Raw genomic sequence first — 13,680 nt, 5'->3', positions numbered from 1 at the left:
CGTTGCAGAGCACAGGCTCCGGACGCGCAGGCTCAGCGGCCATGGCTCACGGGCCTAGCCGCTCCACAGCATGTGGGATCCTCCCGGACCGGGGCACGAACCTGCGTCCCCTGCAACGGCAGGCGGACTCTCAACCACTGCGCCACCAGGGAAGCCCCCATTATTTCTTAAATAAGGTCTTTGCCCCTTTCTTCTCCTGAGATTCCCATAATGCATATATTGGTCCACTTGAGCATGTCATATAAGTCACTTAGACTCTGTTCACTTTGCTTCATTCTTTTCCTTTTTGCTCTTCAGACTCAGTAACTTCGAATGACCTGTCATCAATTTTGCTGATCTTTTTTTATGCCTGTTGGAGTCTGTTGTTGAAATAATGAATTTTCAACTCAGTTGATGTATTTTTCATCTCCAGAGTATTTCTTTGGTTCTTTTTAATAATAATATCTGTCTCTTTGTTGATAGTCTCATTTTGTTCATGTCATTTGCCTGATTTCCTTTCATTCTTTGTGTTTTCCTTTAGTGCTTTGAGCACATTTAAGACAGTTGTTTTAAAGTCTTTGTCTAGTAAATCTGAAATCTTTCTTTCTTTCTTCCTTTCTTCCTTTCCTTTCTTTCTTCTGCGCTGGGTCTTAGTCGTGGCACATGGGATCTTTTAGTTGCAGCCTGCGAACTCTTAGTTGCGGCATGCATGTGGGATCTGGTTCCCCATCCAGGGATCATACCTGGGCCCCCTGCATTGGGAGTGCGGAGTCTTACCTACTGGACCACCAGGGAAGTCCCAGCATGTGTTCGTGTGCTTTGTGATCTTTGGTTGAAAACTGCACATTAGAGAAAATAACAAACTCTCCCAGTCTTTGCACACTGACTGTGTATGGAGGAAAACTTTCATTAATGAGTCCAACATGAAGGTGCAACATTTTTTTAGGCCTTTTCTGGGCATATGTGTTCCCTGGACGTGTTTTTTTTTGTTTTCCTTTCCCCTTGTGTATTTACTTTTAATTTCCCTAAGAGAGTCACACCTGCTTCTTCTGTGAGCCTTATATGTTCTGTTGTATTCCTCTGCCCATAATCTTTTGCCCCTATCTGTCCACATGACCTCTGTCCCACTGTGGTTTTCACATGCCGCAGCTCCTGCTACTGCCTTTCACGGTTTCCAACCTGAGACCCAAAATATGCCACCATTCCTGGCTGACCTCCAAGTTAAGAAAGTATTGAAACCAGTCCCTAAGGCAACCACAGACAGTCTAGAACATATCAGACATTCTACTTATTTCCTTCTACCTGGAGGGGGAGAACTGAGAATTGGGCCATTTCATCCCAACCACATTGGGGAGGGTGTGGAACAAGGGCAAGCAAACATGCCACAAAATTTCCTGTTTTTAGTGTGGGTTTTTCTTGATTGGGTGTTCTCTTGGTTGCTCAAGATCTTTGACTGGTTTCCAGAGTTCCCACAAAGCCATTTTAGTCAGTCTCTATTTGTTTATATAATATTTCCCTGAGGAAACAAGGGCTTACAGCTTCATAGTCTGCCATCTTTTTGACATCATCCTCATGAACACTTTGAATGCCCTAAATTACCTAAAGAAACTTTCTCATCAACTTTTCCCCTCCCAGAGAAGTGTTATAAAAAATCAACAGTGACAGAATAATGTCTTGAATTAGATTCTAGTCAGACTACTTACTCTACCACATACAGTTCTCCTGAGCCAACATACTGTTGACCACCTACATGTCTTTACTTTGTTTACCAGTCCCACTACTGTTCATTCTTTTATAATTAAATTGTTAGAATGATCAGTGCTCAGGAATCATTTCTCTTACGAAGCCTTCCTTGGCGCCCTTCCTCCAGTCTTCCAAGAGAGATAATTACTTCCACCTCCATTAGTTCAACAAGTAATTTTTTAGCCAATCATGCTTTTATAGTCATATAAATAATAGTTTTGAAAATCCAGTATTCTACATTAATATGTCATTTTTATGTACCTGTTATCTGAAAACAGTGATCCATCTCTTTAGTGTTATAGGCCATTTTTAAAGAATATAAGAGGGGCTTCCCTGGTGGCGCAGTGGTTGAGAGTCCGCCTGCCGCTGCAGGGGGCACGGGTTCGTGCCCCAGTCCGGGAAGATCCCACATGCCGCGGAGGGGCTGGGCCCGTGAGCCATGGCCGCTGAGCCTGTGCGTCCGGAGCCTGTGCTCCCCAACGGGAGAGGCCACAACAGTGAGAAGCCCGCGTACTGCAAAAAAAAAAAGAATATAAGGGGGTGGGGGTGGGTGGTGGGATAAATTGGGAGATTGGGACTGACATGTATACACTGATATGTATAAAATCGGTAACTAATAAGAACCTGCTGTGTAGCACAGGGAACTCCACTTCCGTGTACAGTGGAAACTAACACAACATAGTAAAAAACTATACCCCAATTTAAATATATATATATATATATAAGATATATACTCAATACCTCTGATTTTCAAGAATATTTGAGACCAGTATATATTTTCAGTCTTTTTGCTAAAGAGTTTTGTGTGCAGTTTACTAGAAAATAAACTAGAAAAAAAGGAATTCTAGCCATTTAATCTTTATTCCTCTGGCTGTAGTGTTGCCATATTAAAAACGTGTTCAAACAGCCAATGCAACTCGGGATCCATGGTTTTGATTGTGATAGGCAGTACATAACTTCTGAAACATAAAGTACTTTCCCATGACAAATAGGAATCAAATGCACTACAAATTTACAAAATCCTATGGAAGTCAGAATGAAAGCACAACGACTCTACCTAGATCTGTGTTTTTTAATCATACTTGGAGACGTTCGGCGAGAGGTTATACCCCAGTGAGCCCTCTATGCACAGGTGACCATTATTAATTCATGTTACTTTTTACTCAGTTGGTTCCATGCTAACCCAGATGAGCTATGTTGGAGCTTGTTGGAAGGGTGTATATGCAGTGGGTCAGGTTGTACCACAGGTGAAATGACAGAATGGAATGTGGGAAGGTGTGTGGAGCAGAAGGTTTAAGCATTATAGATGGGCATTTCCCCAGAAGGTTAAAAACTGTCAGTGACAGTCAAAATAGGGTATTGAGCAGGGAGCCAAGTAATTTCAAAAGACTGAAAATATTAAGCTTATTTTCTCAACTCTTTTGGGGACTTAATCAAGAAATGTGTTTCTCTTAAGTGCAGGCCGGAAAAAAAGCTTGGGTCCCTATACCTGATCCTCACAGGAGCACAGCACTCAGTCACACCTATCACTTGAGAGCCTCCTTGTCACGTTTAGAGTGTAACCTGGCCAAGTCTGCAAAACCACAGGGATAAAAAGTGGTTCTTACCAATGTCTAATACAGTGTTTCTCTAAATTCAAAGAACTAGTCACAAATATCAGCAGGTGTATTTTGAATACATAGTGTGTCAGGCATTCTCTCTAGGAGCTTTGTATTCAGTATCTAACCAACAAAATCTCTGCTTTTGTAGAGCTTTTCTGGTGGGCTTGGAGAGGGTACAGGGGGACTGGGTTGCAGAAACAGATAAGCAAATATATGTTCAGTGTTTAAAAATGCAATGAAAAAAAGTGTAAGAGGACAGAAAGTTACCTTTGGGAGGTGGTACTGTTTCATATAGATAGGGTGGTCAGGGAAGGCATCTTTGCTAAAGAGTGCCATTGATCAGAACTCTGAAGTTAGTGATAGAGCAAGCCATGTTGGATATGTAATAAATATCACAAGCTTTTTTTTACTGTGAGATTATGTTTATTACAGGCAATTTAGAAAATGAAGTTAAGTTAATAGAAAAATTTATTATTGTATCTCCTCTTAGAACTAATCTCATCATTAATGTTTTGATATACCTCTTTGCTTTTTTCATGTTTAATAGTTGCCTTTGACTCTGTTGGCTCTTTCCAGAAAAGCTGGTCATTTGTTTCTCAGCACTGTGTTTCACTTGATGTGAACACTGCATCCATTTAAAATTGTAAAAAGGTACACTGTGATACTTTTTTCCTTTTTCTTAAAAAAAAAATTTTTATTTATTTATTTATTTTGCCTGCGCCGTGTCTTAGTTGCAGCTCACAGGATCTTTAGTTGCGGCATGCAGACTCTTAGTTTCGGCATGCATGCAGGATTTAGATCCCCGACCAGGGATCAAACCCAGGCCCCCTGCATTGGGAGCATGGAGTCTTACCCACTGGACCACCAGGGAAGTCCCGAGTACAGTGTAATTCTGAGAAGATGAGACAAGGGCAAGAGTTTTGAATTTCATAGAATAAGGCTAAAGGAAATGTTTCTGACCTGATTTCATAAAACACCACATTTACACTTTTTGATTTTTAACCAAGCTTTAAGTTTATAGTTGGTAGAAATTTCTGGCAAGAACTTAGAATGGTATTTATTTTTGGTGTTTCTGTTCCTCTAATTTTGAAGTTCACTTATTCCTTAGAACTAAGGAAAAGATCCTGATCTCATGTGAAGGACTCATTCCCTTGTTTTATGTATTATATTCCTTTGTTACAGGCAAAGAAGAGTAAAACCAAAATGCCATCTCTGGTAAAGAAGTGGCAGAGTATCCAGCGTGAGTTAGATGAAGAGGAGAACTCTAGTTCCAGTGAAGAGGACCGAGAATCAACCGCACAGAAGCGAATTGAAGAGTGGAAACAGCAGCAGCTGGTCAGGTAAAAGAGAGAACCGTAGATGGGGCGGATAGTGGTGGTTGTAGCTGTAGTTTTAGAGCCATCACGTTCTTAAAGTCATAGCCCTTAATTTGATTCCTTTACAGACTTACCTAAGTAGTTTTTAGTTCATAGAAATGTTTATTTCCCTATAAAAATGATAGTCTAGCCTTTTTCAAAATCGGAAACATCAAATTTGTAATACCTCCCACTGATTGTTCCTCTTAGGCAAAGAGCTATCTCAACCCTGAGCATATGGGGAAAAATAGTCATCCCCATTTACCATTTTACAAATAATTTACAGACATAAAAAATAAAGAGGAGAAAACTTAATTAGAAATTTTACTAAGAATCTAAATAAACATAGCTAACTCAAATTTTTATTATTTTCATGGTTTTTGAAGGTACACATACTGAAATGAGCAACATTCTTTGAGTGCAACTAATTGCTCAGTTGTCATGCGTAACTTGGAACATACTCCTCTCATAAATGTTGCCAGATTTCAAGTTCATCTCTCATAGGTTCTAGCTTATCATTACTTCTGGTTATTGCATTTGCAATCTCCATAAATGCAGTACTTATGAAAACATTTGGGGGAGTTCCCTGGCTGTCCAGTGGTTAGGACTCTGCACTTTCACTGCTGAGGGCCCGGGTTCAGTCCCTGGTCAGGGGAAGATCCTGCACGGTGTGGCCAAAAAAAAAAAATTGGGAGAGGATAGCCATGTTTGCTTCATAATTCAAAACATTTTCATTCTTAGATCCATAAACACTAATTGGAATAGTCATTCCAGTGAATGTTTTTGTTCCTAAAATATCTTTCTCTCCAGCCACTACACACCTGCTTTCAGCATTTGTCCCACTTACGAACCTTATCAAATAAATTTTAGCATGTAGCAGTATAAAACCTGAAAGGTTTCCAAGGAAAATGTGATGGTCCCAGTTCTTGTTACAAAATATTGGGTGAAGGAGGTTGTTCAGATTTATTTATTATTTATTTATTTTATTTATTTTTGCCTGTGTTGGGTCTTAGTTGCAGCACACAGGATCTTTGTTGAGGCATGTGGGATCTTTCATTGCGGTGCGAGGGCTTCTCTCTAGTTGGGGCGTACTCGTTTTCTCTTCTCTAGTTGTGCGCAGGTTCCAGAGCACGTGGGCTCTGTAGTTTGCAGCGTACAGGCTCTAGTTGAGGTGTACGAGCTCAGTAGTTGTGGCGCTCGGGCTTAGCAGCATGTGGGATCTTAGCTCCCTGACCAGGGATCGAACCCGCATCCCCTGAATTGTAAGGCGGATTCTTTACCACTGGACCACCAGGGAAGTCCCAGGTTGTTCTTTTCAATGAGAATACTGTATTTCCTTTTTGACCTTACATTTCCTTGCTTTTACAAGAATGTGTTGTTTTCCTTCAGTATGTTCACTCATCAGTCTTGAATTTAAGGAGATTCATCTAGATTATGGTCCTCTTATCACTCATAGTCTGAGATTTTACTTATCCAGTCAATTTTACCATCACAATTAGAATCTACAGTACCTCTGTCTCTTTGCATTTATCTGATTGTATAATATTGGGGAGCGGTAGGGGAGACTATGAAGATGTTGTCTCCAGACTTCTTTTTTACTTCCTTGAAAGGAGATGCACTGTTTTGGGCAACACAGTAAGAAAACTGAGGTGATGGTATTAGTGATAATTTATTTAACTTTCGTATCATCCTTGTAGATGATTCCATTATTCTTCAGCTTTCTTACTATTTTAGTCTTTTTTTAATATTGCTGGGAATTGATTAATTAATTCCTACAATGATGAAATAGCAAACTATTTCAAGATGATCGGAAGTCACAAAGATTCTGTAATTAATCTTAGTTTATTTTAGATTTATAAAAGGGTCTCACGCACCCATTCTGGTAATTGTAAGTTACAATCTGAGTTTTTGTTTGTTTTTTGCCGTGCTGCAAAGCTCGTGGGATTGAACCCAGGCCCTCGTCAGTGAAAGCATGTAGTCCTAACTACTGTACTACCAGGGCATTCCCTAGAATCTGAGTCTTAATCGGTTTTATAAATGACTGAATAAGCCATGAGAGATCAATCCTAATTAGAACTGATCAAAAGAGAGTCTCAAAAACATTAGGTCCAACGGTCCCTGATGGTATGTTAAAAGTTAAATATATCTTCCTATGTGTTAAATATATCTAAGATAAAGAATCATAACTCCTAGGGGCCAAGAAATACTTTTACAAGAATGTGTTATTTTCCTTCAGTATGGCTTCAGTGGTTACTGGGGAGATATGAAAACAATATGCACTTACATATAAATAAAACTATAGGGAAGAGTGCTTTGTATGTGTTTGGTCGACCTATCAATTAAGAAATTTGATGAAGAGTAACGCTGGTACTTAGCTGAGAAACTTGAAACATTTTCATGAACATAGATAACATATATCACATTTTCAGTTTCAGTTAGCTTTTATTTGCTAGGAAATAAACAGTTTCGTTCTTTTTCTTTCCAGTGAAGTAATTTAATCTGTATGTTGTTTTCACAGTGGCATGGCAGAGAGAAATGCTAATTTTGAAGCCCTTCCTGAAGATTGGCGAGCAAGACTGAAGAGAAGAAAAATGGCTCCAAACACATAGTTTTTTTAATTGTTTAAATTTTTATTACCGTTCTTTTTGTTTGTTTTTGTTTTGTTTTTTTAATCATTTCAGAGTCTTAACCAGTCTTACTGTTGTCAATGAACTATAAATGTTATGAGGGAGAGCATATGAATTTCCTGGGCGAGAGTATACACGTACAAAATTGCCACATTTGTGAAATGTAATTTTCCTGTTTTGCTGAAAGGTGAGGTGACTGAATGCTTTGACCTGGCTGCCTTTATTCTCAAACTGGCAAACTCAGCATGTTAGGTACATTAACCTCATCAATCTGGAACCTGTGGCTCATGAGTATGACACCTCTGTAGAGGACTCACTAATGAAAAGTGAAGGATTTTCCTGCCTCATAGAGGCTCTTGTAGTTCCTAGTGTGGCGCTCTCTCTCTCTCATTAACTTCTTCAGAACAAGTGCAATTAAGAAAGCAGCTCTATATTTTGCCTTGCTTAACGGGGATTATAGGAATCTCTTTCTGACCTCTTCCTCTAGTCTGCCACCCTTGAAGTGCTGAGATATATCAAGTCGTTCACCTTGTGCTAGCAGATGGCCACACTCTTCAGAGTATTCTTTCTCAAAAATTCTAGAACTGATAAAGATAGCTCAGTCATTTCACATACTAGGTGGCATATTTAAATTACAGTATAGGTGGCAGCAGCAGCAGGTGTTTGTGTCTTTGATTTTGAGAATTTCCCCCTCACATATGTGGCAGTAAATGTAACAAAAGCCACTGTATGTATTGATGTGTCTCCATTGTCTTACCTTGGTCCAAAGTTCACCTTCCATTTATGTGTGAATGTATTCTCCATAAAATTCCAGTATTTAAAAAGCAGTTTACTGTTCTGTACTTTCTATTGTATCACAATCAGGTAAAAGTCACTTTAAACTGAAGAAAAGCAAATTGTGTTTTAAAGCTGTTTGTATTTCTCCAGTTTCTGACCTTGTAAATTTGTATATATGCACTAATAAAGCTTTTTTTATACTTCTGATTGGTTATTCTTTTGCTCCTGTTTTGCCTGTTAACTCCACGATTATGTAACCAAGACTTACTTTCAGTCATTTGTTTTTTCTAATCAAGTATAGTGTAAGGTATGTGCAAACACTGAAGAACAGCTCCAGGAAAAAAAGCATCAGGATCTTGAGCCCGTTGTGGGGTGCGAGAACGGGGTTAGAAAAACAGGCCTCTAGTACCAGAAGGTATGGTGTGACTTAAATTTTGGAGCTTGGAGTCTATAATATTAGCTAGTGTTTGGCCTACTTAAATCCTGGAAATGATGTAATGTGGTTAATATTGTGGAAAAAATAAAGGTGCTTTATATTTTTTCCACTAATTACAAAAGTTATGTATACTTAGAGTCATGTAAAGTTAACCAAAGACAACAATAGTTAGAATTTTATTCTAGTATATTTATATGCATATAATTGTCTAATCAGTGTCATGTATGCTTGTGTGTTGGTTTTTTCCCATTATGTATTTAGGTGACCGTTTTGTATATAAATTGTTTTTCTGGGCTTCCCTGGTGGCGCATTGGTTAAGAATCCACCTGCCAATGCAGGGGACACGGGTTTGATCCCTGGTCTGGGAGGATCCCACATGCTGCAGAGCAGCTAAGCCCGTGCACCACAGCTGCTGAGCCTGTGCTCTAGAGCCTGCAAGCCACAACTACTGAGCCCTCGTGCCTGGAGCCCATGCTCCCAGGGCGGGAGGCCACTGCAATAGGAAGCCCACGCACCGCAACGGGGAGTGGCCTCCACTCGCTGCAGCTAGAGAAAGCCCGCACGCTGCAGCGAAGACCCAATGCAGGAAAGATAAATTTTTAAAAATCAAATTCTTAAAAATGTAGCATAAAATTTTAAAAAAGTTTTTCTTGTAATTTGCGTAGAGCATATTTCTGGAAATAAAGGCTGTCAACTAGCCATTGAAGCTTTTGCTTTAAGTGCCTAACAGTATTCCAGACTTCTAGGAATTGGTACAGGGACGAAGTGCCTTTGTCCCTCTCCTGCCAGAAAGGAGCGTTTGTGGTTTTAATTTACTAACTTGTATGTTTTCAATGTAGGAGGTAATTTTTCAATTCTAGCTATGGGATGGAGAGACTATAAGGTGAAAGAGGGGAAGCGGCTCCCTTTGAGCAATACTCAACAGTTTCCTAAAGCTGAGGAACAGCTGCTTTTTTGTTTTGGGCCCGGCCACGGGGCATACGGGATCTTAGTTCCCCAACCAGCGATCGAATCCGTATCCCCTGCAGTGAAAGCACGGATTCTCAAACACTGGACCACCAGGGATGTCCCCATCAATGCAATTTCTAATCCCCAGAAGCCAGGCTGCAATACTGTATGAGAGGAATGAGTGAATCCTTGGTACCTGAACGCCAGTCTTCGACTTTTCTCCGGTTCCCCACCCCTTCCTCGGAGGTGGAGCCTTGCTCTCCGGAAGCGCCCAGCCGCCCCGCCCTCCCGCTTCCGTCTCGTGGTTGCTAGGCTACCGGGGCCATAGAGGAAAGCCGTGTCCCGTGAGCGTGGCGAGCGTGTCTTGCGGCCGGTGCGCGACTGGTTCTCTACCTGCGGACCGTGTCCCCCGCCTCGCTCACGCTCCTCTGTCGCCACAGGCTCCGCACGCACCCCTGCTGCCCCGGACGGGCCGGGGCACGGAGGCGGTAGCAACCTTCCCTCTGCAGTCGTAGGAGATCTCTACGCCCCGTCCCGCGACTCTCCGGGAAACTGCCCTTCGCCACCTTCTCCCTGACCAGGAAGCCCTGAATCCCTGAATTCCGTTTTCAGAGCCCACTCTCCGGGCCCCTGACCTTTCTTTTCCACCCACCCCGAGACGACTGCGCCGGACCCCTCATCCCCTTTTCTTTCACTTTCCTGCGGCGACCTGGTGGGGGGCATCTCCCTCACTGGGGGGGAAAGAAGCATGGGGCCAGCAGCGGTCCTGGCGCCACCGGAGGAGGAGGCTGAAAGACAAGCTGCTCTCCCAAATTCTTCAGGTGCGCATCCGGGCCTCGTGGCGGGTCCTTGTTTATCTGAGGAGAGGTTGGGTTGGCAGGGAAGATGGAGCGGTACCGCAGGGTTTCCTAAAGTAGCGTGGGAGCTACGAAGCGGAGGCGGGGGACGTGGGTGAATTTCTACAGTTTTTCAGTTGTCCTGCTCTGGTTTTTTAGCTTCTCCTATGTAATCAACTGCCCTTTTGGAAATTGGGCAGGGATTGTTGCTGGATGCCGGTGTCACTGACTGGACTTCAGCATACCATGCAGAAGTAACATGTTCCCAGCTTTGCAAACAGAGCTAAAGCAGCAGGTCGGTACACACTCCTCTCTAGGCACTCCACACAAATCCAGTACTAGATCCGAAGGTATATTCTGGTGGCACCTTTTTCTGGCTGGAGATCTTGATCGCAAAGATAGAATAATTTGCACAAATGTCTTTCACATTATTTGTTTACAGAAGTTCTCAGGTATAGTGTCCTCTGCAACAATGCTTGTGTACTTTTGTTAAGAGTCAGTATTATTCTTATAACAGGCTGTTATAATAATTCTCTATAATTATGAAAGCACTTTCCTGATTGAGATGGCCTATCGCTTCACAGACTCTTCCTGATCCCTATGAAGACTTTATGTACCATCACCTCCAGTACTATGGCTACTTTAAAGGTAATATCTCATTCTTATCTAGCATCACCTTTCCTGGGTTCATGAAGTAAACTGTTTGATCAACTGAGACAGTTGTGCTTGGATAAACTGATGAATTTTTTCAGCACCACCATTAATGAAAGAACTTCCTTTCCCTACTGATATGCTGTGTTATGTCTGTTGCGTGTCCATTTATACAAGAGTCTGTTTGTCTATCCTTGCACCAATACCACCCTTTTTAAAAAAATAAATTTATTTATTTTATTTATTTTTATTTTTGGCTGTGTTGGGTCTTCGTTGCTGCACACAGGTTTCTCTAGTTGCGGCGAGCGGGGGCTACTCTTCGTTGCAGTGTGCGGGCTCCTCATTGCGGTGGCTTCTCTTGTTGCAGAGCACAGGCTCTAGGCGTGGGGGCTTCAGTAGTTGCAGCAGTTGGGCTCGGTAGTTGTGGCTTGCGAGCTCTAGAGCGCAGGCTCAGTAGTTGTGGCACACAGGCTTAGTTGCTCCGTGGCATGTGGGATCTTCCCGGACCAGGGCTCGAACCCGCGTCCCCTGCATTGGCAGGCGGATTCTTAACCACTGTGCCACCAGGGAAGCCCCCACCCTTTCTTAATGACACCACATGGCATTAAAATAGTCTTGATATCTGGAAAGACATGTCCTCCCATATTGTCGTTCTTCATAAGTGTCTTGGCTATTCTTACCTTTTTATATAATTTTAGAATTGGCTTGTGATGCTTAAAAAATATATATGGGATTACATTGAATCTATAGATCAAATTTGACAAGAAATGAGAATTTTCCAATACCAGGTTCTCCCATCTATTAATATAGTCTAATTCTCTAATTTACTTAGGTCCTCCTTAATGTCTCCCAATAAGATTTATAATTTTTTTCACAGAACTGCATATTTGTATGCTATTATAAGTGGTATCTTTTTAAATTTTGATCTTCTAACTTTGCTTCTGGTATTTAGAAATAAAATTTAGGTTTTTATATTGATTTTATTTCTATCAACCTCGTTAGACTTTCTTATTAACTATTTCATTTTGTAATTTGTTGAAAACAATTTCCAGTTCACCAGATTCAGCAGAGCCCTCAGGACAAAGCAGCTCCCACTCTGAGTGAGTGCTCCACTTTCGCTCTGAGTACTTGCCTTCACTTGCTCATATGGCTGCCGCCCAATTTTCCACTTTACCATACTGCTTCTCAAGTCTTCTCCCCAGCATGAAATGGAGAAAATGATGTTTAATTCACATAAATTGGAATGTGAAAGCTCTTTGGAAAATGGGTTGTATTCATTGTAAAGGCTTGTGGTGGCAGGTGGTGACTAGAAGGCAGTTTGCTAGTAGTAGTGGTTTGGGTGTTGACCTACATGTTGGAGGTGATGAACTAGCCTTCCAGCACGTTTCATTAAACTGCCTATTCTTAACCAAGAGGGGCAGTTTACCAAACTCTGCTACGCACCAGCATGTTTGGAAGACTAATCCTCGATACCTGTTGAGTGGCTCTTTTGGGGAAACAGAGGATTTGATACTGGACCCCTTGCAAAAGGAGAAGCGTCTGTGTGAGTAATAATCAGTGTTGTATGACCCCCAGAACGCTCACTTCCTTGAGGAACAGCTCCTGGTGTTCAGGAGAACGTGGCCTAACGTGGGAGAAGCCAAGGGAGCAGCCTTGGCCACTGTTTCTGACATCACTCAAAAATGTTCTCTCTTGGGGCTTCCCTGGTGGCGCAGTGGTTAAGAATCCGCCTGCCAATGCAGGGGACACGGGTTCGGGTCCTGGTCCGGGAAGATCCTCCATGCTGCGGAGTAACTGAGCCCATGTGCCACAACTACTGAAGCCCGCACTCTAGAGCCCGCAAGCCGCAACTACTGAGCCCGCTCGCCTAGAGCCCGTGTCCTGCAACAAGAGAAGCCACCGCAGTGAGAAGCCTGTGCACTGCAGTGAAGAGTGGCCCCCGCTCGCCACAACTAGAGAAAGCCCGTGTGCAGCAACGAAGACCCAACACAGCCAAAATAAATAAATAAAATTTTTTTAAAATGTTCTCTCTTACAAAACAAAGAAAGAAATTTTTTTAATGAAAAGAAAAATATCAAAACAAAAAAATATTCTCTCTAGATCTGCTTTGGATTGTAGGTTTAAATTAAAATACTGTGCATTCTGGATGATCTTCCTCCAAATTGTTGGAAAATTTGTTAAAACTCCTTGGTCAAGAGTAACACATTGATTTTTTTTCATGCAGTTTTGATGGATATATTTGTTAAGGCTCTTTGCATAAGAGTGGTGGAAACCAACTCCAACTAGCTTAAGCAAAAATAATTTTTTACAGGGATTCCACAAGTGTCTTCTGGAATCCAAGGGTAGGAATGCAGTTGAATTTCTCCCTCAGTACATATCCAACCAAACATCAGTTCACTTCTCTTTATTGCACATCCTTCCCCCACCCCAGCCCTCCCCCAGCTACCATCACCTCACTATTGAAACAGCCTCCTGATTGGTCTCTTGGCTTCTCTTGTTCCATGATGCCCCCTTCCAATCCATGTTCCACACAGCAGTGTTCTTTTTTATGTGCAAATCTGATTGTGTCCCTTTTCTAGTTAAAAATCTATGAATGACACAAGACCCAAAAGCCAGAAAATATAACACTGATAATTTTTACAGCAAAAATTTAAATTTCTGGGCTTCCCTGGTGGCGCAATGGTTGCGCGTCCGCCTGCCGATGCAGGGCACACGGGTTCGTGCCCC

The 13,680-nt window shown here is 41.9% G+C and overlaps 2 protein-coding genes across 10 annotated transcripts in view; both read left to right on the top strand.

Moving 5' to 3' along the window:
- Nucleotides 1-8,268, top strand: part of FNBP4 (formin binding protein 4) — a 39,763-nt gene extending 31,495 nt beyond the window's left edge. Inside the window, exons 16-17 of the mRNA XM_007123760.4 lie at nucleotides 4,506-4,663; nucleotides 7,197-8,268. Coding sequence (XP_007123822.2) covers nucleotides 4,506-4,663; nucleotides 7,197-7,287 — 249 coding nt within the window. The 3' untranslated portion in view covers nucleotides 7,288-8,268. The remainder of the gene's footprint in view (nucleotides 1-4,505; nucleotides 4,664-7,196) is intronic.
- Nucleotides 8,269-9,789: 1,521 nt separating this feature from the next.
- AGBL2 (AGBL carboxypeptidase 2) overlaps nucleotides 9,790-13,680 on the top strand; it is a 52,897-nt gene continuing 49,006 nt past the window's right edge. For 7 of the 9 annotated variants that reach the window (XM_055091509.1, XM_055091511.1, XM_055091508.1 and 4 more), the window contains exons 1-3: nucleotides 9,790-10,287; nucleotides 10,462-10,597; nucleotides 10,887-10,950. In XM_055091509.1, the coding sequence (XP_054947484.1) occupies nucleotides 10,562-10,597; nucleotides 10,887-10,950 (100 nt within the window). In that variant the 5' untranslated portion in view covers nucleotides 9,790-10,287; nucleotides 10,462-10,561. Of the gene's footprint in view, nucleotides 10,288-10,461; nucleotides 10,598-10,886; nucleotides 10,951-12,005; nucleotides 12,054-13,680 lie in introns of all 9 variants that reach the window. The other 2 variants (XM_055091507.1, XM_055091510.1) reach the window with 2 other exon arrangements.

Source organism: Physeter macrocephalus, chromosome 16 (genome assembly GCF_002837175.3).
Source record: "Physeter macrocephalus isolate SW-GA chromosome 16, ASM283717v5, whole genome shotgun sequence".
NCBI classification, from domain to species: domain Eukaryota; kingdom Metazoa; phylum Chordata; class Mammalia; order Artiodactyla; family Physeteridae; genus Physeter; species Physeter macrocephalus.
This window is presented reverse-complemented; position numbering and strand designations above follow the sequence as displayed.